General features: G+C 43.3%; 1 protein-coding gene across 2 annotated transcripts in view; it reads right to left on the bottom strand.

Annotated features, from left to right (window-relative positions):
• The window catches only part of Vcl (vinculin), an 88857-nt gene that overhangs the window by 2866 nt on the left and 59930 nt on the right, over nt 1-26061 (bottom strand). Inside the window, exons 10-21 of one of the 2 annotated variants that reach the window (XM_038309589.2) lie at nt 25673-25848; nt 21872-22062; nt 19982-20181; nt 18851-18979; nt 15889-16038; nt 12254-12362; nt 10888-11190; nt 9226-9350; nt 6508-6693; nt 2880-3083; nt 765-968; nt 285-389 (exon numbers count right to left, since the gene is read on the bottom strand). In XM_038309589.2, coding sequence (XP_038165517.1) covers nt 285-389; nt 765-968; nt 2880-3083; nt 6508-6693; nt 9226-9350; nt 10888-11190; nt 12254-12362; nt 15889-16038; nt 18851-18979; nt 19982-20181; nt 21872-22062; nt 25673-25848 — 2082 coding nt within the window. The remainder of the gene's footprint in view (nt 1-284; nt 390-764; nt 969-2879; nt 3084-6507; nt 6694-9225; nt 9351-10887; nt 11191-12253; nt 12363-15888; nt 16039-18850; nt 18980-19981; nt 20182-21871; nt 22063-25672; nt 25849-26061) is intronic. The other variant, XM_038309588.2, reaches the window with a different exon arrangement.

Genomic DNA, 26061 nt, shown 5'->3' with positions numbered 1-26061 from the left:
GAGGTCGGAAGCAGTTGGTCTCCCAAATTATCTGTGAGTTCCCTAATGGGAAGAGATTGTCTCCCTCATTTTAACTTTTAAAATAATGATGGGTCTGCTGTACACAATGCAACCAAGATGTGCTCTCGAGGGAAACGGGGAGTGTGACTCAGAGTAGGGCCCACCGGAGGGAAGATAAGAAAAGAGTGGGTTGCTGCATTTTTAATTCGAGGTACGTTTGTCTTAAAGCTAAGATTAAACAGCAAAGAAGCTAGAGGCAGGGAACCCAGAGCAGCAGCACATACCTGCTCGGATTCCTCGTCGCTGATGTTGGTCCGGCCCAGCATGGTAGCCTTCACTGTGGACAAGATTTTGAGCTGGGTGCTTATAGTTGGGATTCTCTCACACACCTAAAGAGAAAGTTTCATTTGGTGTTTGTTAATTGTCTTGCCCACAAGTTCCTTGGAGGCAGATTTACCCGACTCCATTCCCAGTCATTGGCATGCAAGAGTACTCAATAAAGGACCAGCCCTGACCCAATTGGTTCATATATGGAGGCATTCAAATTCCACTGGGTTAGGACATAAACTTTCAGTCTGTTTTTTTTTATCCGCACATTGCCCTTGCTGCTGTTTGCTTCCTTATTCACCCAATTTCCTCTCGCCTTTTCCCTCACATTCACACTTCCCACTCAGATGCACTCTTTCTCTTCTCTTCTTTCTCCCTCCCTCCCTCCCTCCATTCCTGTCTGGACACAGACACACACGACTTATTTCCCCAAGTACCTGTAAGAGATTGGTTCTAATCCGCTTATCTGTACACTGCTTGGCAACCTCCTTGGCCAGCCGAGTCACCTCATCAGAGGCTTTAGCGATGTCCTTGGCACACTGAATAAGTGCCCGCTTGGTACCACTACCCCCTCTTACCAGCCGAGACATCTCTGCCATCAGCAGAGCCATGCGCTTGGCTGCTGCAATGATGTCATTGCCCTAGAGAGAAGCAGAGATACAGCATGAGCTCTGAACATATGCTAGTCAAGTTAAGGAAAGTAGAAAAACAGAAGGAAGTCTGCTGCTCTCGCAGCCTCTGGAAGGCTAAGGAGATGGGGAAAGCACTGGAAGGAGACAGAGAGAATGGGCACTTGCCCCAGCACTCAGGGAGAGAGAATATCCTGGATGAAAAGACCTAGAGATTAGTCTGAAAGGACAACGTGGGTGCCCCAGGCACAGCACTGAACAAGCAGTTGAGCACCTCCAGGTTAATTGTGTCAAGAACATAGGACCAGAGCCAAGGAGTCGGTCACACAGGCATATTCATCTCTATCATAGGGGAGAAAGCAGCTGAGCTGGCCAAGCACAGAGGAGGCTTTCTACGTGCTAAGAGCATCCTCTCCATCTCTGCCCTTGTGAACAGCAGCCAAGGACTTACACTGCTTCACTAGAACTTAGAACCCCAGGTGATGATTCTCAGCCTGCAAGGGAAACCAGAGAAATGGACATTTTCTCATCTAGACTACTTTGGCCTCCCTCCACCTCTTGACCTGTCATCCTGAAAGAGTAGACTATTTTAATCATTCCACATTAAAAGAAAATTGATCCCACAAATCAATTTGCTGGTCTCATCAGCTAAGTGAAACCTCCAATTAAGGAATGTTCACTTAGGAAGATACTGAGGGAGGACTCAAATAAATAAACCTGAGCCAGGCTCTAAAAGGTTGACCCTCTCTCATTAATGGCAATTTGTCTGAAATTTGGCATTTGGCTTACTTAAAACCCTCATGGGTCACAGCAAGGAAATATTTAAGCAATTTATTTTATGTCCTTAACAACCTAAAAGTACAGCAACTACAGTGTTTAACTGAATGGCCAAGCCCCACTCGTTTGTCCCCGCGTGCCTTTCAGTTTCTGCACCGTGCGGTAAGGCACACACACCACTCCGGTGCTCCGCAAGGGCTCCACAGGCACCATGAAGCGGCTCATCACTGATGTGGGAAAGTACATGTCACAGGAAATAAACCGAGGCTAGAAGGGACACAGGTTTTAGAGGAGGTCATAAGGAAAAGCATGTGTTAGCTGAAGCCCTCCCTCTGGGAGAACTTCAGTGTAGACCTGAGGTAATTTAGGATTACATGACTTTGGTTAGAAGACAGCACAGTGCCAGGGTTAGTTATTACCCACCATCTTCAGACACTTGCAACATGCCATCTTTAAATAGGAAAAACAAAAACCAAAAAAAGTGATCACTTCTACACCTCTAACTCTCCAAACAAATGTTAGTTCAGACCCAAGGCTCTGTCACCTAAGTGATAGCCTTGAGCTTTCCCTGTGGCCACTTTCCAACCCCTCTGAGGTACCTGGAAAAGCAGTCAGTGAAGCCCCTGCCCCGTGGGCTCCCACAAAGGCCAGCATCTGTCACACAGCCAGGTGCAAGACAGCAAGCAGTCCTCCCCAGAGACTCTGCCATATAAAACTGCTTTTGCCCTGATCAACTCTGCCTGAGTCATCAGGGTGAGGTCAGTGGGAGCCAAGCAAAGCTCAGTGGTCAAGCTAGGGGAACTTTCAGTGGTACCCAAAGGCTCCTGACATAGAATTCACTGAGAGATGCATTTATGGCTTCCTGAAGCATTTACAGATCCAATAATGGCCACAAAAATGGGAAGAAAATGAATCCTTTGAAAAGTGACCCCATTTCTCTTTATTCCCTAAACATGAATGCAGTTCATTCGGACATTCGCAAACCTATCAGACTTGTGAAGCCAGCCCTGACAACAAGGTGCAGACAGACAGTTGCCCGCGGCTCAGACTCACAGGACCACACAGATAATGAGTGATGCAAGGTGTCAAGGCTGCACATGGCCGGATGCATTTGGAGCAGCCCCCAACTGGGGGTACCATCAGTACCTTACTAGACCACTTGGTAGCTTCCCGATGCAAGGACTGAGCCGCGGCCAGAATGGGCTGGTTGACCGGCTGATTAGATGGCATTAACAGCAGCTCAGGTTCGTAATCGTCTTCCATGTCAGAGGGGAAGGGGAACCCAGCAGCATCAGCCGCATCTGTCTCAGCTACGACTCCTATACCCACCTGAGCAGCTGGGATACCCGGCTATGTCGATGGCAGGGAGGGTGAAAAACAGGGATAGTGTTAGTAAGAACAAAAGGACTTTGGAAATGGAGCTTCAGCTGGTTTAGTAACCAAAGCTTGCCTGGGATAGGAAAGAAAATGGCATGCTCTCCAGGAGCCAGGTGAACCAAGGTTCAAAGACAGGAACTCAGTCTCCAGCCTAAGTCACCTTGAAATAAGTGAATATATTTGCTCTAACAGAAGAGTTCCAGAGAAGGCAATATATGCTTGTTGCTGAAGTTAAACACGACCAGAATCACATGTTTGGGGGAACCAAACAACCTTGAAAAGAAGTCTAAGAGGAGAAAAGTAGACACAGACATATAAACTGTTTGAAAAGGAAAGCTGAGCATCCTCCTAAATCAGATACTCACTATTCCATCATCCTGGAACATGCAGCTCTGCAGCTACCAGGAATTTACTAGTTCCTTTAGGGATTAGAGGTCCCAGATTAGGAATGGCATGTCAAAACCAACAGCAAACCAAGAAATAGACAAAAAAGTCAACATAATGGTTCATAAAGAAGATTTACAAAATACACTACAAGCCGGGCGGTGGTGGCGCACGCCTTTAATCCCAGCACTCGGGAGGCAGAGGCAGGTGGATCTCTGTGAGTTCGAGGCCAGCCTGGTCTACAAGAGCTAGTTCCAGGACAGGCTCCAAAGCCACAGAGAAACCCTGTCTCGAAAAACAAAAAAACAAAAAAACAAAAAAACAAAAAAACAAAAAAACAAAAAAAAAAAAACACTACAACCGCTTATGAGCCTCAAAAAGATACCTCATCTAGTTCCTATAGCAATGAAAAAAACCTGCATTTTAGCCTGTCTTTCTCCTTTAAAAAAGATCTTCAAAGACAAAGCTTCCACAATATCTTACTGTGGAAATTGAAAGCACCTCCTTCTGGATATAGCTTAAACCTCTCTTTTGTTGAAATCAGCTTCTTGCTCACCACAAACTCACCTTACTAGTTCACAGATCAGGTGACACATGTACTTGGCAACTAAATGAGGCTAAGCTCAGAGGAGCCCTCATATGAACCCAAAATGGTTGCTTACAAAAGAACAGGGACCAAGAGGGGAAGGACATGAATTTTATACAAAAGGTAGGAATTGTAAGGGGTTGGGAAGAGAACAGATGCTTAAAAACAGATGGAATGGAAAGAAAAGGAATTTAATGAAGCCAAGCCATTTATAAAAAAGGCTGGTAAACAAAGGCCGTCTACCCCAAGAACCTGTGATCAGGAGGTTCATATGGAACTTTATTTAAGGTTCCTAAAAAGTCTTATCCTACCAGTACATTTCTAGAGTCCCAGAACTCCAGAGGCCAAGGCAAGAAGTCCACATTGGAGACCAGTGAGTCCTAAGACATAAGAAAACTTTGGAATATTAAAAATAGAAATTCTTGGGCTGGAAAGATAGTTAAAAACATTGACTACTTTCAATTCTCAGCACCACCGTGATGATTCACAACCATCCGTATCTACAGTTCCAGGGGACCTAACGCCTTCTTCTAGCTTTCATGGGCACTGCACACATGTAGTACACAGACATACATGCTAGCAAAACACCCATAGGCATAAAATGAAAATAATTCTCAAAAAACAAGAACAAAAATAAAAATTCTTATCCTAAATACAAAGCCCATCTCTAAAAAGTGGCAATGAAGTTGGAAAACACAAGGTCAGTAAGGGGATGTCACCAGTTCTTTCTCACTGTCTCAACCAAGACTCATTCCCATTCCTTCGAAGAAAAGAGCAGCTTACTGTTGCTAAGGTTCAGAGTGACAAGCTGCACAAAGACAAATGGACAGATACAAACACATATTCCTTCCCCACCCATACATGGCTCAAAAGCCAGTGAACGCATTAGTTCAGCCCTTCTGGGCAGGACTTGTGAACACACTGAGCAGAGCAGGGCAAATGCTGCCTGACCCTCTGAAGTGTCACCTTTACAGTCCACAGATATTTTTGTGTTCTTCCAAATATGTGCAGGTTTATCATAATTAATTTCTGTTTCATTTGAGGAAAACTGACCCTGTTCCACTCTCCATGCACAGTAGGGTTTATGCTGCATGATTCGGGGTGCTGGAGAAACACCATTATAAATAATTGCATAGGTCAGGTCCTGAGCTCCCAGCTAACAGTTCGAACACTAGTTTAAAAGTGAAGGTCAAGGGGGCTGGAGAAATCTCAGAGGTGAAGAGCACTGATTGATCTTCCACAGATCCTGAGTTCAATACCCCACAACCATATGGTGGCTAACACCCATCTGTGATGAGATCTGGTGCCCTCTTTCTGGCATGCATGCAGGCAGACCACTAAATACATAATAAATAAATAAATTTTTGAAAAAGAAACAAACAAACAAACCAAGGTCAATTTCGGGGGGGGGGGAGCAGGCCAACCAGTTCCCCCAGGAAGTATATTCAATTGTGGATGTAAAAATAAAGGAATATAGTGGGAATGAAGGTCTAGCATTCAGGATGCATTAGAAACAGTTTAGAACTAAGAACCACATCTCACTGCTAAATGAGCAACAGGATTCCACTCTAAGCAAGAAAAGCTGCCACTCACTTCCAGCACTCAGGGAAACAGACAGAACGTGGAGGCAAAACTGCTGTCACATCCAGATTCCCCCTCATTAATATTTGAACTGTTAAATTAGCTGAGCTGAAGATAACCTGCAGCAGTCTTGAGTATAGAGGTGGGAACAGGATGATTCTGAGAAAGGACAAAAACACACTCCTGAAACACCAATCTACCTTCTTCTTCTCCTCCTCCTCCTCCTCCTCCTCCTCCTCCCCCCCCTCCTCCTCCTCCTCTTTTCTCGAGACAGGGTTTCTCTGTAGCTTTGGAGCCTGTCCTAGTACTAGCTCTTATAGACCAGGCTGACCTCGAACCCACAGAGACCCACCTGCTTCTGCATTCCGAGTGCTGAGATTAAAGGCATGTGCCACCTCCACCTAGTTCTGTCTGCTTCTTAATGCAAGAATTGAAGAAAATGTACAGATTTCATCTAGCAAAGCCCACAAAAGATACTTTCACAACTGAAGTTTTGCCATTTAGTAATGGGGATTGGAAAACATTCAATAATCCAAGAGGATAAACCTTCTAAAAAAAAGACCCAAAATGTCAGGAATCAGAGCTGATACTAATGAACAAAGAGGAAGAAACTCTTCTTTAGCCACAGACATCCCAGCTTTTACTTTTGCCCAAGGAGAGGCAAGCAGTCAAACACTCAGACTTCTCACTAAGTCACTCGTAAAAAGAACAACATACTGCCTGAAACACGGGCAGTAAGCAAGAAGGAAGGTGACTCCAAGTAGACTTCTTCCTGGGCTGGGGATACAGTTCTCCATTCTTCCTGGGAAGACTCACATTCTTGACAAGGAACTTCTCAGAGCTTACCTTACTAGACCATTTCCGAGCTTCATCATGGAGCTGCCTGGCAGCCATCATCATGGGCTGGTTAATCACCTCCCCAGCTTTCTGCTCAGGGAACTCTTCATCCTTCTCTTCTGGAGGAGGGGGCCTGGGTGGAGGAACTTCACCCTCAGGAAGAGGTGGCTTAGGAGGAGCAAGCTCATCAGTTAGCTACAAATGTGAAAAAACAGATTGTCAGTGTAAGCCCTAGCAGCTACTACCAAAAACCAATCTTGAAAATCTGCCCACACTGATTCCATGTAAGATCACCCCCACCTAGCTAAGAGGCCTATCAGTGTAATCACAATAAAAGAACATTTTCTTCTCTAAAAGAAGACAGCTATGTGTTGGTCACCTCCCGTGGGAGGCAAACACAGCATTACCAGATCAACCATTCCATAGCCAACCCCATAGAAGATCTAAAGCCTAGTTCTGGTTCTGGTTGCCAAAGGGCAAATGAAAGACAATAACTTCTCATTAGAGCTTCAAGTTCTGCATCTGCCACGTGATCTCTACAACCCTAATTCTAAGTGGTGTGACTCAAAGGAGCCACTTACCAGGAATCTCACCCTCCTATGGCTCTTACCATCAAGAGCCTCAACGGAAAGTGTACAGAAATATTCAAACTGGGAAACCACCAACCTCACTTATGTGTAGCGATCCAGTTTTATCCTTAGCAACCTGACATCTTCTTTTTCTTTTTTCTTTTTTTCCTTTTTTTTTTGGTTTTCTGGGACAGTTTTTTGTTGTTGTTTTGTTTTGTGTGTGTGTGTGTGTGTGTGTGTGTGTGTGTGTGTGTGTGTGTGTAACAACCTGGTTGTCCTGGAACTCACTCTGTAGACCAGGCTGGCCTTGTACTCACAGAGCTCTGCCTGCCTCTGCCTCCTGAGTGCTCAGATTAAAGGCATGCACCACCACTGTCTGGCTATATTTTCTTTCTTAATACCAGTAAAAGATATCAGGTTGGAGCCAGGCAATGGTAGTGTATGTCTTTAATCCCAGCACTCAAGAGGCAGAGACAGACAGATCTCTGTGAGTTTGAGGCCACCCTGGCCTACAGAGCAAGTATCAGGATAGCCAGGGCTACATAGAGAAACCCTGTCTTATAAAGTCAAAAAGAAAAGAAAAAAGCCAGGCAATGGTGGAGCATGCCTTTAATCCCAACACTCAGGAGGTCAGCAGGCAGATCTCTGTGAGTTCAATGCCAGCCTGGTCTACAAGAGCTAGTTCCAGGATAGCCAGGGCTACACAGAGAAACCCTGTCTCAAAAACAAACAAACAAAAAAAAAAAAAAAAAAGGAAAGGAAAGGAAAAGAAAAGAAAAAACATACCAAAGAAATACAACTATACAACTATGCTATTCTCCAATCAACATATTTCTAAACTGTTAGCTGGAGTAAGATCTGCATATGATCATTACTATTTCTGTTTCTATGGTTTGTAACTGCAAGAAATTACCTAACTAGCTTATTCTTAAACCATGGAAAAATATATCGACGATACTTAATGAGAAAGAATTACAAAAAAGATTCGAGGGCCTGGGGAGATGGCTCAGCAGTTAAGAACACTTGTTCCTTCTGCCGGGTGGTGGTGGCGCACGCCTTTAATCCCAGCACTCGGGAGGCAGAGGCAGGCGGATCTCTGTGAGTTCGAGACCAGCCTGGTCTACAAGAGCTAGCTCCAGGACAGGCTCTAAAGCTGCAGAGAAACCCTGTCTCGAAAAACCAAAAGAACACTTGTTCCTTCAGAAAATATAGGTTCAACTTCCCAGCACCCACGGGGCAGCTCACAACCATCTACAACTCTGGATCCAAGGGATCTAATGCCTCTTCTGGGCTCTGAAGGTACTAGGCATGCAAGCAGTACAAAGCACCTATACATATAAAATTTAAACTTTTCTTGGTCTGGGGAGATAACTGAGAACTTGCCATGTAAGCATGAAGACCCTCGTTTGATCCCTAGTATCCAAGTGAAAAACTCAGCATACCCCAGCACCCTGGAACAGATCTCTGAGAGATCACAAGCCCAGTCAGGTCTACATAGTAAGTTCCAGGACAACCAAGGATGTGTAGAGAAACCCTATCTCAAAAACTGAAAACCAAAGCTCCAAACAACAACAACTTGGCATGGTGGTATGTGCTTGTAACCCCAGCCCTGGAGAGAGGGAGACAAGCAAATCCCATGGACTCACTGGTCAGCCAGCAAGCACTACATCCCACTGAGAGGTTCTGGTTCTAAAACTAAGGTGGGACAACACTTGAAGTTGATCTTTATCCTCCACAAGCACATGCATGAATTGCATGTGGTCCTGCATGTATGTGTGCACACACACACACATTTTTTAAAAAAATTTTTTAAAAACAAGTATTAATTTTGTTACTAAAGAGAGAAAGGTAAGAACCTAACAAGATTCTAATGCTGTGATTCCCCCACTTGGCAATCCTCACCACAAACGTACTTTAAACTGGTACCACATCACTCCATCACAACTGCACTTACCTCTGCTCCCTTCTCACCCTGTCACGTGGGCTAATATCACATAAGCACACACACAAGTGCTGGGTTATGATGCCATACTCTAATTCATCACATAAGGGCTACCTAGACAAGTCACCTGGACCTGCAGACTATAAGAGCAGATCTGTCTCGCACACGGGCTCAGCCCCTGGCTGCTCAGTTCCTCCCATCTCTGAGCGTACTTACTCGGAGCTGTTCAAGGTCTGGTGGAGGAGGTGGGAAGTCAGGCTCCTGAGGTTGGAAGGCTTCTCTGACCTTGGCCACGGCTCCCAGGATCCGATATCCTGAGTCCAGGAAGCTCTTTTGCAGGCCTAAACACAAGACACTCTCACTTTCAGCTGGGCAGGTCAGGGCCCACGGCACTGCCTGCCCAGCAGAAGAACTGGTTCCTATTAGTGAGGCTGGATGTGAAGCTGCCAGTAGGAATCATGGCAGTGACAAGGCAAAGGGAAGCAGGGCAAGCTAGAGGCCCTGAGGAGTGTCACAGTGAAACTGTTCCTACAGTGGTGAGGACGCCTCTGACAGCACATCTCAGATGCTGGGAGAGTCCTGGGTAAGCTAGGCTCAGGTGGTACCCATTGACAGCACATCTCAGATGCTGGGAGAGTCCTGGGTAAGCTAGGCTCAGGTGGTACCCATTGACAGCACATCTCAGATGCTGGGAGAGTCCTGGGTAAGCTAGGCTCAGGTGGTACCCATTGACAGCACATCTCAGATGCTGGGAGAGTCCTGGGTAAGCTAGGCTCAGGTGGTACCCACTGACAGCACATCTCAGATGCTTGGGAGAGTCCTGGGTAAGCTAGGCTCAGGTGGTGCCCATTGACAGCACATCTCAGATGCTGGGAGAGTCCTGGGGAAGCTAGGCTCAGGTGGTGCCCATCACTTCTCTTAGGATGAAGCACGGTCATGAGCCAAGTCGGCTGAGTGCAGAGCACAGGAGATGTCAGCTCCAGGTTGAGTCTGTAGCTCCCGAGAGTACATCTCACCTTTCTACTTCTGTGCTCTAGTTGGCATTCAAGGTGCTAACCCTTATCTTGAACTGCTAAAATATTTAGAAACTCCAATGAAAAGATCAAATGCATCCACAGTGATGGTAGCCCACAAATTTGAAGAAGATTCTGCCTGGGCAGCCTAGATTCTCACCGATGAGATGGGAAATGTCAGTTTCCAAAGAAGGACTATACATGATTACAAACAAATGAATAAACGCAATTATCTCCTTAGTGATACTGAAACTATGATCAAAATGTAGCTGAAGAAAGCTCAAATTCTTCCACATAGAGCCTAAGAAACCAGAGTTAGTTTAAGTACTCTAGATCTAACAAAAACAAGATTCTCTAGAAAGAGAGGTCACTGTAAGTGAGACGAGAAGAAAAAAAGCCATACCAACTTCACAAACTAAACAGTTGGCAGATGGGTAGCTGATTTTTTTTGCTTTGTTTTGCTTTAAGTTTCCAAAGTAAGTATTGATTATGAATTATGATAGGAAGCCAGACAACACCAAGAAAGTGCAGAATACTGATCCAGAGATTAACAAGCATGACAGTACTGCACAAAACTCAACAGAAGATTAATGCAACATTCTCAAACTAAATGTCCACAATTTTTTCTTTTGATTTTTTGAGACAAGGTCTATAGCCCTGCCTGCCCTCAAACTGGCTAAGTAGCTCAGACTGGCCCCAAAATCAAAGTTATTCTCCTGCCTCAGCCTCCTGGTTGTTGAGATGACGAGAGGCATTGTCCATACTTCCCCCGACTCTGCTGTGGAGGCTGTGGACAGCTCTCTTTCCCATCCTCACCGAGTTCGCCTTGTGATTAGGATGAAAGGCACCATGCACTGTTGCTTACCAGGGTCAGAGATGTTCCCAGCCACAGCCTTGGCGTCCATCACCATTGGGGAAATTGTCTTGCTCAGTTCATCAGAGGCAGCTTTCACAGCCTCGCGGAACTTCGGGTCCTCGGAGTTCTCTACTTCCCTCTTAGCAACCAGCAGGATCCGGTTGGCTCGACGAGCAATGCTGGTTGCTCCAGCGACCAGCATCTGAGGTTGAATATTGGCCATGGCTACCTTACACTTGTCCAGGTCTTTTTTAATTGCTTCTTCAGAAGCATCCAACAGAGATTTGGTATCAATAGCCTCGTCCACCAGCCCTGTCAAGAAAACAGAAATGGGACTGAGTTTGTCTTTAGAAAACAAAGACTTTAAAACAGTTGTCTGTCTGCTTCCCATGAGAAAGTACAACACTCAGAATTCTCTTCTCAGTTCAAAGCTCTTCCTACAAAATTGAAAGCTTCCACGTGAACAAAACAGCTTAAAAAACAAAAGTGCAAGCCCAGTCCAGGTCATCTGGACTCAAGATTTATACTGACCGTGGTCACCGGCCTCTTACATCCACCACAGACAACCAGAGACACGACATCAGAAGGAAGCAGGGGACTGCGTCTGAAACCTTCACCGTATCACCACCACAGTATCTGCTAAAGACATTTTCTCCCTTCCCATCTCACTCTCCGGCCATCTGTTGATTGCTGGCAGCCTGAAGTGCCTAAGATGAGCCACGCGAAGAACTCCAGTGACCCTACAGCCTGCTTCTTATTTCTTTACCTCTCCTTAGGCGCCTCAGGAGCTCTACTTTCATCTCTGGCTCTACAGAGCCCTGACAGCAGATTCTACAGGGACAGCAAAGAGCCCACACTCCTCCTTTCTGTCCTCTGTCCTCTCCCTCCATAGAGATGAGGGAAGATGAAGATTCGGGGGTTCTTCTTCAGTCGCATAGACACAGGTGTCTCTCTTTTTTTTTTAGAACTATGTAGTTGATAAGTTGGAGGAAACTCTGAGACAGGCTGGGTTAAATGGTAGCTATTGTGGTTCCTTGAAATCTGAAACCTCTGAAAATGACAGAGCCACTTACTGTATCCACAAACGCCGCCTCCCAGCCTCTGAAACCAAACTCTAGCTGGAACTGGGTAAAGACACTATTCAAAGAGAAGATAGGAGCTGTAACAATGAACATCACACCAGAGGGCAGTGTTAAAATAAAGAGACTCAAACAGTCCCTCTTCCAACACAGCAGCAAAGCCTGAATGAGAGAGAAGCCGCCACCACTCCGCAGCCTGACTGGGGTCACTTTATCCAACTACAGTTAATATAACCAGTCCTGCTGAGGTCCTCAGAACTCATGCATCAGATCAAAAGAATTTCGCAAAACTCTACCTGTCATCTTTTCAACGTTATCAATCCACTGGTTCTTCATGGTCTCAAAATGTTCATAAGCAGCTTGATTACCAGGGTTCCTCAGTAAGATTCGCGCAGCAGAGATGACCTGTGGGTGACAAAGCAGTCTTCACATGCCAGGGCACCAGCACAGCACACTCCAAAAACAAACCCATAGAAACACTTTTCTACATTTCTCCTATAGGTGGCACCAGAAAACCAAAGTTGGTAAGCCTCTTCAGGCTGAACACAGTAAGTTTGGTGCTATAAACAGACCTCAGAGGAGGCCCTTCACAAGAAGGCTTTAGAGTCACAGCCAGGTTTGAAGAAAAAATTAGGTGACAAAGTAAATAAACATTCATTTAATATTTCAGAAGAACACAATAAAACTGACAAAACTTTAAGAGTTGATGTATGTATTCATATGAACTCTTTCATCTTAAAAAGAAGCAAAGAGAAACTAAAAATGAAGTTTGGCAATGTAGTTCAATCCTGTAAGTCCAGCATCTGGGGCCTGAGGAAGGAGGTTTTGGTTTGGGTTGGTTTGGTTTTTGGAGACAGAGTTTTTCTGTGTAGCCCTGGCTGCAGGCAGAAAGATTTCAAACTTAATGTTAGCCTGAAATATCTATACAGGAAGACCCATATCTCAAAAATAAGAGAAAAGGTTGGCATGGCAGGCATTGATGGAGGACTCTCATTGGCTAATAAAGAAACTGCCTGGCCCATTTGATTGGCCAGCCCTTAGGTGGGCGGAGTAGACAGAACAGGAAGAAGGAAGTGAGGTAGATGGCTCAGTCAGATGCTACGCCTCTCCTAAGTTAGACAGACTGCCATGCCTCTGCTCAGGGAGAGAGATGCCATGAAGCCAGCCACCAGGTCAGATGGTGCTGAATCTTTTCTGGTAAGACACCACTCGTGGTGTTATACAGATTATTAGATATGGGTTAGTCAAGATGTGAGTAAGAGGCTAGAATTAATGGGCCAAGCAGTATTTAAAAGAATACAGTTTCCATGTAATTATTTCGGGTAAAGCTAGTCGGGCGCCACGGGAGCCGGGCAGGAATGCAGCCCGCGCAGATCAACTCTACAAGGCATGCCTTTGATCCTGTCACTGTGGAGACAGAGAGATCTCTGTGATTTCAAGACCAAGTTGGTGAACTCCAGGCCAGCAAGGCTTCACAGTAAAACCCTGTCTATAAAATACAATATTAGCATGAAATAAAACATTACTCAGATCTGATTTATGAATAACACTGATTAAAACACCTGTTCACAAGTAACCAAACAATTACTCAAATTTTACTTAGAATAATATTAACTAAGATACTGTTCAGTTAGCAAACTGCTCTCACATTCATACATAAGTGGAAATTTCCATCGACTCCCTGAGAGGTGGAGTAGGGAGCACCTCGCTTCCGAGATGCAAATATCAAGGTTCTACACGGCCTTGTTAGTGACAGTGTCCACACTCAGTGCATTATGAAGGCTAACTTCACGGAGCTGAGAGAGCTGGAATGCATTTGAGTTCGGATCTGTCTCTAAACTCTTCATTCTTTCCGAGACTGGAGTTTGAAGTCTAGTTTTCTGGACTGTTTCTTGGTTTTAGAAGCACAAGGACAATTGTATTAGAGGTTTTTTTTTTTTTTTTAAAAAAAAAAAAAAAAAAAAAAAAAAGGGTGGGCAAGCTGTAAAATCAGCAGCTACCTGAAGGAGATAATAGCAGGAGAAAAGAAAAAAGCCATTTAAGCTGGCATGGAGGTCAGACACATAGCAGACAAGTGGCCACATGGAAGGAGAGACGCTTTAAGAGGAAAAGTAAGAGGCCTGAAATATTGGCGGGAAAGCCCAAAGTGTTCAGGAAAACATGTTAGAACAAAGGTAGAAAAAAATAAAGAAGAGTTAGCTTTTCTGAACACTTCAGAAAAGCAGGAAGATGCACTGTCCCCCATATGATTACAGCCTTAAACTTCTGTCCTTCTAGGGCTTGTTTATTTTTTTTTCTTTTCTTTTTTTAAATCTCAGTCTTGTGCTGAAATTCTTTTTTTTTCTTGTTTTTTCTTTCAATTAAGAATGCTCATATTTTATGGAAATTTCTAGAAAGGCTGGATGAAGCTAGGCATAGGGGTGCCTGTCATCCCACATTCAAGGAACTGATGTGACCTTTTCAAATGGGCTGGGGCATGTAGCCCAGTCGTGGTGTGAGGTCTTTGCTTCACATGTAAACAGCCCTGCATTCCATACCCAAAGAGGGGGAAGAGAAAGGGGAGGGAGACAGGCAACATAAACACACGTGGACCATTTCCCTCCCCCACGAAAAGTTCCCACAAAAGCTAGAATCACAGATTTATAAAGGCTAGCAGAACCCCCAATATATCACAGGCACTTAATAAATGTAATGGATTTTACTGTGTTAGTAAGAGAAAGGGGGAATCAACACCAAATGATGCTGAGCAGCTGATCTTCTAAAGAAAGCTGGCTGGGTATGGTACTGCACACCTAGAATTCCAGCAGTAGACAGTGTTAGTACAGCCTTGGCTACAAAAAAAAAGCCTGCCTCAGAAAAAGGGGAGTGGGGAGGGAAGGGAAGGCAGACTGACTCCTCAGAACCTTAATTCTTTCCAATTTGTTTTCTCTCATTTCCAATCTTCTTTTGTTCTTAAACTTCCCAGCTATCCTTTTAATTAATTATACACTTTAGTTATTCGATTGGGTACAAAAGGAAAGCTAGCAATGGAAACAGCTATTCTTCTCAATCCCCTCAAAGAGATGCTTAATTACATATATGTGATGGTGGGAGGGCTGCTTTACTGCCTGCTTTTGCTGTCAAAATAATACTGACCATTATCTAAAAATGCAAACAGTGCAAAAATATATAAAGGTCAAAGTCCTCCATAATCCTAGAGGTCACTAAGTTTGACCCAATGAACATGTAAATATGGCTATGGGGTATGTGTGTATGATGTGTGTATATATGATGTACATGGAAGCCTTTGTGGATCTGTACATGTGTGCCACAAATGGTGCAGAGGTCAGAGGACAACCCTGGTCTTTCTGTACCCTCACCTTCCAACTTTTTGGCGACAAGGGTCTCTTTGTTGCTCATCACTGTGTATGCCAGACTCACTGGTGTGCGAATTCCCAGGGATTCTCCTTGTGTCCACCCACCATCACACCTTGAGAGCTCTGTATTACAGACATACCCACCATGACTGGCTTTTACATGAGTTCTGGGATCCAGACTCAAGCCCACATAATTATGTGCCAAGTGCTTTCCTGGCTGAGCTATCTCTCTAGCTCCACATACATTTGTTTAAGATTTGTTTTTATTATTTCTATTTATGCATAGGTGTGTATGTCGCATATGGGTATGTGCATATGAGTGCAGATGCCCATGAAAGTCAGAGGCAGAAGATCTGCTGGAGATGGAATTACATCCTGTTGAGTCAAATGACAGGAGTGCTGAGAAGCAAACTCAGTCCTCTGGTAGAGTCCTTAAGATGGCTCCTAACTGCTGCGCCATCTCTCCAGCACCTCCGCAGACTTTTATTAATGTGATCCTAACAAAGCATCTAGAATTAATTTCATCTGGTAAATACTACGTGATTATACTGAACGAAGAGTGAGCAAAGTTTAACCTGGGGAGTGAGTTCTCGGGCAGTCTTCACTGATGCCTGAATGCCTTCCACCGTTGATTTATTGGCAGTACCAACAGCAGCCGCCTTCTCCGCTGTAGCTCCAAGCCTTCCTGAATGGTTTTCGAAGTTGGCTGCCCTCTCATCAAATACCTTGAGAAAAAAAAATAAAGACATCAAGGAAATTTATTTCAATATAATGCACCAGAAAGTCTGAGAAAAGATCTTTTAAATCTGATTCTGAAACTTCTCTAAAATTTGAGATGACATCAAATCTTATTACTAAGACAACAGTCAAATGCCAAATCTTGACCTTTAGATATTTCCTCAGAGGTTCAGCCTTAAGCACCAAGTACACACACAGAGACACATCCATGAATTTTCATTCAAACTCACTTACCAAGAGCAAGCAGGATACACACAGAATTACGTACTTTGCAATAAGTTCACAGAATGTAAAGACTATAAATAATCTCATTCCCCAAAGGTGTTGCTCATAGTTTGAAGAAGACAAAGCACTCCAGGCTCGACTGTAGGCAGCTGGGGCATTACAAGCCCCCGCGTATCCACAATGAGTCCTCTAGCTCCAGTCTCCTTCCATGTATCACATTACCATTATTACTGTTGTAAACCCTGCCCTTGACCCCAGTGGGAAAGATGATAGCTGGTGCTGTTACCAGAGTGAACACAAAGGCAAGGTGGGGGTGATTTTACCAGTCCCGCTGCAAATCCATCTACTCAACTGCTCAGCTGGGTCTCTGAATCTTAAAAAGGTAACTTCCCTTCCCTCGTGGGTATCCTGAGAGTCTGTACATCAAAGAAACTATTAACTTAAAATGACAAAAGGTTTTCTATTTGTTTGGGTGACGTTAGGATCGATACCTGGAAAATAAGGTACAGCAAACAGCACTGAGTACGCCAGGAGCCTGGCAGAGTACCTCTTTTTTTACACCCTACTGGGGGTACTTGAAGGAACTACTTTTGTAACTCTGACTCAAGTCAGACAATTTCTAAAGGTTTCCAGTTCGATGGCAAGTTCCATTCTCATGCCAGTGTTCTACATCACCAACTGCAGTCAACCTAGCCTGACCTCTTGTTATGATTCAGCTTCCTGGGTTTCTATTAGTTAATGCTCACAAGGTTTCTTACCCTTGCTGATAGCCACACTATAGGCTACTTTGGTGGACATTTCAAGCCCAGGCTATATCTGCTCTCCCTTTAACTGATGCATTAGATTGCTTTTCTATGAGCTCAGTAAAAGTTTACTGACTACCTACTATTTGCCCAGTCTTAAGATAGGTATTGAAAAGTAATGGAGAAAATAATTATCTGCACCTAAAAAGGTTCACAACCTAGCAGCAAGCCCAGAAACAGGCATTTGTAAAAGGTATGTCACTACGTCAAACAGCATAGCCACACAACAATCTTATGGGAGTAAAAGAAAAGGTACTTGATCCATTCAGAAAGCAAAAGAACATAAGAAAGGATAAAGAGGAACCAGGCAGAAAAGAAGCTGGAGGTCATAAGATAGGGAGAGAAAGCAAGGACAGAGAAGGGCTGAGTATGCAAGACATTACACACAATTAGCTACTGCAGGAGCATGGAAAAGAGATAGCAACCCGTATGAAACAAACATAAAGAGTAATAAAAGGCAGACCACAGGAGTTGACAGAGAGCTTGCTAGCATGCATGAAAGTCCTGGACCAGATCTCCAGTACCCCATTAGTCAGGTGCTATGGCACAATCTAGGAGAGCAGCACTGAGGAGGGTCAGGAGCTCAAGGCCATCCTCAGATTCCTAAGACCCAGGTCAGCCTGGGGGGTACATGCACAACAAACAAACACATAAACAAAGCCTTAGCACAAAGCTCCAGCCTTTGTCCTGATGCCCATGGAATGGCTTGGCCAGGGGAAGATCAGGAATGGAAGAACACCTCTTCCCCGATTTGGTGGCTTAATGAATTATTCGAAGACAACAGAGCTAAGCAACCATCCAGGGAGTGGATGGCTGACGAAGAATCAGAATTTAAATCGTGGCAACATGATAGAAAGAATTCAGAATTATTGGTGACATAAATGAATATGCCTGAGTTATCTATTGGTGTGAGTGGCTAGGGAAAGGCTGCAGGAAACGAACCATTTCACAGGGAAACAGCATGTGCTGAGGAACTTAGGGAGCGTCTACAATCTAGGTTCCAGAGAGACAAGACAGTAGAACGTTGGACTAGGGATCTAAACTTTGAAAGCTTGGATGAAAGAGCAGCAAATCACCCTGGTGTAAGGGGACTATGAACTGAACCACCTCCTAACCTAGGCCAGAAGGAGAGTCATTGAGAAGCAAGATCACATTGTCACATCTTGGGTGGCCCTCAAAACGCTTCTCGTCTGTGGCTAATAAATGGAAAGAAAGCCGTCAGCAAGACCTTGTCTCAAAAGACAAAAACCTATACAGCACACCAAGAGTAGTACACAGTGAAAATCCAAGCAACACTTACTTACAAATCAGGCCTTTGGGTCTTTTTCCTGAAGAGCTAGCTTACTAGCACATCACTAGCCTTCTGTTCATTGTAATGACTCTGGCTTCACTCTGGGACAGGGAAGAGTCACCAGAAGGGTTTGCACACAATTATTACATCAAATGAGTTTTAAAAAATGTCCTGACTTACGCTGAGTCTAAAGTGCCCTACTCAGAAAATTGTGGCTAGAGTGATCCTCAACCTTCCTGCCTGGAGTGACGCCTTGCCAACCTTTACCTTCTGAACCAATGCCAAAGATACAGACTGTCATGCCATGCTTCTTGCTATGTGGTGAAAAGCAACCCCACCTGCTCTAATCTAATGGCCAGATATGCTACAACTAGCAGTTAAAGACAGACATAACTGATACTCTTGAGGGACTAGAATATTTCCCCCTTTTGCCATTCCAATCTTCCATCCACAAGCAACCTATGTACTTCAGATACCTACCTCTTCCCGATTGGGTGCATCAGGAGGAGCTGTGGCCGCCACTGCCAACAGCTTGATGGGAGTTGTGGTATCGCTGAAAACATCAGACACCTCTTGGGTCATCGCTTCCTGCATCTGGGCTTTAAGATCCTTAAAAATAGTTTGCAAATGAAATTTATAGCAACATCCAAAAGGCATATCTGCTAATTTCACTGATACATTCATTCATTCACTTTCAAAATTATTTCTTGAATATCAAATACGTATAAGCACAGAGCTAGCACAGACTTAGGTATGAATTCTCTTCTCTAAGGGGCATACATGATTCCTTTCATGATAGACACTATGAAATGATAATGAAATCACAGGGCTGACCCCAAAGAAGGCTCTACAGTGAAACAGAGTTCCTCACCATTCCCAGGTCTAGCCAGGCCTGGTGATGACTATATTAACTATTTGGAAAATACAGTAACAAATTTCTAAATATCTTACTATATTAAAAGAAATGAAAAAAATAGTAAGGTTTACAGAAAAACTCAATAACCTCCAAGCACATGCATATAATCACTGCACTCAGAAGTTCATGTTAAGAAGACTTCCAAGAGTTCAAGGCCAACCTGGGCTACAGATTGAGATGCCCTATCTAAAAAAGTAAATACTGACTAAATATCAGTAAAATGATAAATGCATAGAGCAAAATCATGAAAGCTCTCTCAATTAAATGAACTTTAGAAAAACACTAGTTGCTGAAACTTGGCTTATTCCTAACAAGCTCTAATCTCCTTATATATTTGGTGACATTTGTTTTAATTTTCCCTAAAACCAAGAATCTCAAGTCTCAGGCTGAGGTGAGGGCAGCTCAGTCAGTAAAGTATTTGCCTTGCCACATGAGAATCTGTGTTTGATCTCCAAAACCCACATTAAAAATGGCTGGCATTGGAGAGGTGCAGACAGTCAGCTCCCTGGGGGTCACTGGCTGTTCTTCGGCAAGTTTCAGAACAATGAGACGCCCTGTCTCAGAAAACAAGGGTAGAAGGTGCCTGACACCTGACTAGTCCTCTGACCTCTCCACACGCACGTACACACTATAAAAGTCTCTTCTGCCTGCTGCTTCTTTGTACTCATAGGCATCAGAAAGTATCCATGGTCTACCTTCAAGGAGTCTTGAAGCTGGGATGCAAGTGCTCTCGCCTGCGGACTCTCCCCTTCCCCTCGGGCAGCCAAGTCAGCCAACTGGGCTGCTAGCTGATCTACACGGTCACACTTAGCAAGAAGATCTTGGCGATAAGGTCCCATCATGACGTTGGCCAGCCGATGCCCTTCAGCCACAAGTCCACGGATGGCAGCCTGACCTAAACCAAGAAACACAAGTTCACATAGATGCAGGAAAGGCAACTGTGATGCTACTCCAGATTCTTTTATATACCATTTAACAGGAGTACAGGATTCTCTGACAAACTATAACTCTTTGGAAATGCAGAAAAGTATAAAGAGAACAAACTATCCATTAACTTTTTAGAAGTGGGGGAAGTGCTGGGATTAGACCCTGAGCCTCATGTATATCTCACACTGACCCACACCCCAAGCCTAACTTTTATACTTCACTCCTCTTCTTTATAATGGGCAATTTCCACTTACTAAAATTTTTTTAATGTGGGATTCCCCTCTGTATGCTATGAATATGTTCTATTACCATTGGTTAATAAAGAAGCTTCTTTGGCCTATGGAAGGGCAGAATATAGGTAGACAGGAAAACTAAACTGAATACAAAAAAGAAGGCGGAGTCAGGCAGAGGCCATGTAGCTGCCAAAGGAGAAAGATGTCATGTAGCCACCCAAGAAGCAAGATGTGAGGTAACAAACCATAAGACTCATGGTAAAATATAAAATAATTGAAATGGGTTAATTTAAGATATAAGAGCTAACTAGAAATATGCCTGAGCCATCGGCAAAACAGTGTTGTACTTAATATAGTTTCTGTGTGATTATTCGGGTCTGGGTGACCAGGACACCAACACACAGTCTCCGTTTACACCTTTTAGAATACTTGTCCAGCACACACAAGTCTTAGGTTTGGTTCCTAGCACTATAAAAGCAAAAAATCCAAAAACATGACCTAAAAATACAGGCTATGTTTTATTATATTAACCATAACTATCTTACCACTTGCTAGCTCTACAATAATATTCATATTGTTTACATACATTCTGATAATAACTCCTTAGAAATGAACTGATAAAATAATCTCACATCCAATTGCTGCCCAGGGGGTATGACACTTTAACAGCACTAAGCACAGAACATCACATCCAGAGTGTTCCTGTCATTTCACTCCTACACAAGCTCATGCCCTGCCCAGGTCTCCAGCCCCTCCCTGGCACTCGTCCTCGCTAATTCAAACAATCATCTTACCCAGTAGTGTAGGAAAGGGGAGTCTATTCTTTAGCCTCTGCAGATATGCTAGCCAATCATGAAACAAAACTCATATAAATCTATTACTAGGTCTTCTTAAAAAAAAAACCTAACTTTGAGATTATTATATTTTCAACATTCAGTCAGGCATGATGGCATGTTTTTAATCCCAGCACTTGGAAACCAGAGGCAGGTAGATCTCGGTGCTTTCAAGGCCAACCTAGTCTTCACAGTGAGTTCCAGGACAACAACTAGAGCTACAATAGAGAGACCCTGTCTCAAAGAAAAAAAAATTCAACTTTTACAGGATGCTGTGAGGATATCAAATAGTTTTTACTGTCATTTCCAAAAACTATATTTAACTAGATACTTGGTAAGGACTATAAAAACAGAAATAATCGAGGATGAAAATATACATAAGATTGGCAGCAATTAGTTCAAAGTTTCAGTTATGACACTCTTGTCAGCTTATCCACAGCAAAATCATTTACTTTCTAATACTTCTTGGTTAAATTATAGAAATTTTTACTAGCTGCATTTGGAAATAAAATCACACTGAAAAGTTACTTCCCAGTGGCTTGAGAACCCTTTCAGCAGTGAGGCACACATTTGTGCTGAGACAAGCCCTTACCAACTCCACGGTCATCTACTGTAGGATTATCAATCCACCGCTGTGCTTGTTCAATCTTGCCCTCGAGGTGGACAGCTGCCTTGGCGGGTCTGCTGTTGGCCACAGCCCTGTTGGTTTTGGTCTGTAGGTTCTGCAGGGCCGTGGTCACCTGTTTAGCCAATGCTCTAGCCTCTGGGGAGTCTCCTTTCCCCCTGCAGAAGTAAAAGTGACCATCCAGTATAATTTATATTGTAGGCACAATGATGTTGAGATAATTTAAAAGTTAATAACATATCAATGAGAATGGAAATTGCTAAATGATTATTAAATTAGTTGAATGAACTCTTATTTAGCCCATAAATATGAATATAACTTAAATTCACATTATTTTGTCCTAGTTTGAATCAGTCTATATAATTATACAACTACCAGGTTATGTTAGCTGAGCCTACTCACTCACCACTAGATCGCATGCACTCTCATCCTGCCACACATAAAAACACAAGATCCAGCAGGGCAGCTGGCGCCTTTAATCCCAGCTCTAGGGAGGCAGAGGCAGGCAGACCTTAGAGTTCAAGGCCACCTTGGTTTACAGAGTTCCAGGACAGCTAAGACTATACAGACAAACCCTGCCTCAAAAACAAAAAGCAACAGCAAAACACCACAAACTCCCTGTGGAACTAGGTGTGCCCAGACAGCCATGCTGGCAGTGGAAGCAGAACTAGTAATAACACAGCTAGTGATGGTGCATGCTGGGGCCCTACTTTCTCCAGGTATGCTACAAGCTCTCCCTCAGTTCATTTAATACCCACAGCAACCATGGGAGGTAAAGAGCCCTCACTGCAAAACTATCCCTGTACCAACTCATCCTAGTATCATACAGTTCCTACTCTCTGCTGTAACTAACTGAACTGGAGGTTTCTACTCAAAGACAACACACCTGCAGACACAGATTACATGTAATTAGACCCTAGTGTTTCTCTATTTTTAGTTAAATTGGTCATCAAAAGAGACTTTGATAAATTATATCTAGAATGGGGTAAGGGTACATATTTTAAACAAAATTTTCAAGTAATCATTGGTCCACACTTCAAAAACATCATCAAAGTCAACCAGTAGTGGCTCTGGAGCTAGACAATCATGTTAAGCCTGGGGTGTAGTTCATCAAACAAGGTAGAAGGCCCAAGTAACATGGAAAAAAAAGAGTAAAAAACAGACATCCAGGACCCATCCAGCAACTAAGACACTGAATGAGGACATGGGGGCTTCTGGTTACTAGTGGACTTGGCCACAGTCAAGCTGCGGTTCCATATTCTCAATCCAGTTACTTGCAGCCGAAGAACCTGAACAAATGTAGCTACACAAAAAATTTAAAAAACAATCATGTTATGTCTCAAGAATAGAAACTGACCCAAAAGATGTGATTCTAACCATTAAGAAAACGAAAGGCAGGACTGAAAAAAAAATGGCTCAGCAGTTTTAAGGATTAGCTGCTCTCTCAGAGAATCCAGGTTCAATTCCCAGCACCCGCATGGTAGCTCACAACCATCTGTGGCAGCTCCAGTTCCAGATTCAGCACCCTCTTCTGGTCTCTGTAAGCACCAGGCATGCATGTGGTACACAGACATACATGCACACAACACAGCCATAAAACATAAAGTAAGTAACAATTTAAGAAAGAAAGGAAATACAAAGAATCTGATCAATTTTGTATTTTGAGACTACTCAATCACAGACGAGTACCTTCCTCTGTTTCATCTATAAAAACGAAAATATCAACTCATCTGTCAGAATGACTAATTTTAAAAACTTCTTTATTATTTTAATTTTCTCTAACCTCCCATCTTCCAAAGCTAGACAAACGAGGTGTTTACCATGGTTTTCACATGACTAGTTTTGTTGCCAGGTTATGTACATGTCTATTCATGTTACAGTGTTAACTATGATGACGGCATTAGTGGCCACACACGAAGGTCTACTGTTATCTCCGCTACTGATAGTTATCTCTTTGTCATCTAAAAAATATTCCCGAGTATCTATCTATGCAATGGATTGTGTTAGGTACTAGGAATTCATAGTCTCTGCCTTTATGGTTTCTTAGTCAGCAATGCCCCCTTTGTCAGAAGATAATAACAAATCCCTTACTTTGGAAGATGAAAATAGGCATTTTCTCACAGAAGAACAGAAAGAGAACATATAAGTTAAATGGAAGAAATGGAATATGACTTTGCTTATTCTTAGAGAATGGTGCTGCAGGTCTGCGTCAGAAAATACAGCCATTTCTTCTTTGTCATCATTCCCTTAACATTCCTCAAACGCGTTGAGAGGCTGGCCGGGGAGTGCAGTCACTCTACTATATCCTTGACCAAGCAAGATCAGTCCTCCTCTAGCTCTCAGAGAACACACAATTATTCTGGGGACACACATGGACCAGTGAGGGAGGACAAGGCATCCAACTCGGACCACCATTATTTGATGGAGGAGGGTCATCTGTCTAGGTGTTACTTTCATTGGTTAATAAGAAACTGCCTTGGCCCTTTGATAGGACAGAAAATTAGGTAGGTGGAGTAAACAGAACTGAATGCTTGAAGGAAGAAGGCAATGAGGCAGATACCATGGAGCCTGCCGCCAGGTCAGACATGCTGGATCTTTCTTGGTAAGCCACCACCTTGTGCTGATAACTTGTGCTACACAGGTTATCAGAAATGGGCTAATCAAAATGTGAGAATTAGCCAATAAGAGGCTAGAACTAATGGGCCAGGCAGTGTTTAAAAGAATACAATTTCTGTGTTGTTATTTTGGGGTTTAAGGTAGCCATGAGGCCGGGAGCTGGGCAGCAGGAATGCAGCCCGCTGTTCCTTCTACAATTCTTACATCATAGGTACAGCATTTTAGGACATGGGGCTGATTTGGTTTAGTTTGGTTTAATTTGGCTTGGTTTCTTCAGATAGGATCTCATATAGCCCAGGCTTGTCTCAAATTCATGATGGAGCCACAGAGGACCTTGAACTTCTGATCTCCTGGCTCTGCCTCCCAATTTCTGTGATTATAGACATCATCTACCATGCCTTGTTTTATACAAAGCTTGTAATCAAGCCCAGGAGCCTGCACAAGAACTTGACCAACTGAACTATATTGTCCAGTCCATGGTGCTGTTTAGTTATTTTACGAGAGCAGTATCTTTGTCAGAACAAAGGAGTAACTCTTTTCCATATAATCAGAGTAGGCATGATGAAAATCTTTAAGAAAGGAAGCTGCAGCAAGGATGCTATCTATTATAGGAACAATCATCCAGGAAATGTAATTGAAGAATCCTTTATATAATTGCTACTCGAGAAATCACAGTGCTAGTGAAGGGAGAAAGTATGCTTTCTGTCCTGATCACATATACATGCAGGAGTCTTTTCATAGCTAACTACAACAATGATTTTCCCTGTGTCTAGGACAGACAAGTAACAAACAAAGCAAGCAAAGTCCTACTTTAGAAAAATGAAAATAGAGCTTGAAAATGAATACTCAGCAGGCTAAATGTTCTCATTTAAAACTATGATCACTAACAAATTGTTAAATAAACTTCAGTTACATCACTGATACCAGAGGCAACATCTGACCTAGCCATGTCACAAACATATTTAACCTATGGAGATCCCACATGCATTTACCATACATCATGTCTGAGATAGGGTCCAAGGATCTACATTTGGGGGTTAGATGTGCATTTAACCTATGGGGATTCAACTCAACATGCTCCTAAAATAGAAGAAAGGAAGAGTGGGAGGTGAGGAGAAATACTCATTTTGGACTAAGAAATTAAATACGTACTGTCTTCGTAAATCTCCCAATTTAGAGGTCAGAGCGGCTATCTCTCCAAGGGAGCGTAGGATGTCATCTCTCTCCTTAGGATCATCACATAATTCTGCAATCTTCCGCGCTTCAGCCAAAGCCCCTCGAATCTGTTCTTCTCCTTCAGGTCCACCATTTGGATCTGCAAGCCAATTCTACATACATACCAAAGTGGACAATGTCATCTACTCATGAACCACATTAAAACTTACAAATCCATCAGAAATAGCTCTCAAGTAATCACATGGCATAATGGTAATCATTTTAGAGTGCTAATTCTAATTGTTTCACACGTTATTAGCTCAGGTAATATCAAATCACTCATCTTTTCTGCATACCATCATGTCATATCCCAATATTGGGGATCA

Source organism: Arvicola amphibius, chromosome 13, assembly GCF_903992535.2.
Source record: "Arvicola amphibius chromosome 13, mArvAmp1.2, whole genome shotgun sequence".
Classification (NCBI taxonomy): Eukaryota; Metazoa; Chordata; class Mammalia; order Rodentia; family Cricetidae; genus Arvicola; species Arvicola amphibius.
Note: the sequence above shows the minus strand (reverse complement) of the source record. Positions and strands in the feature narration are given on the sequence as shown.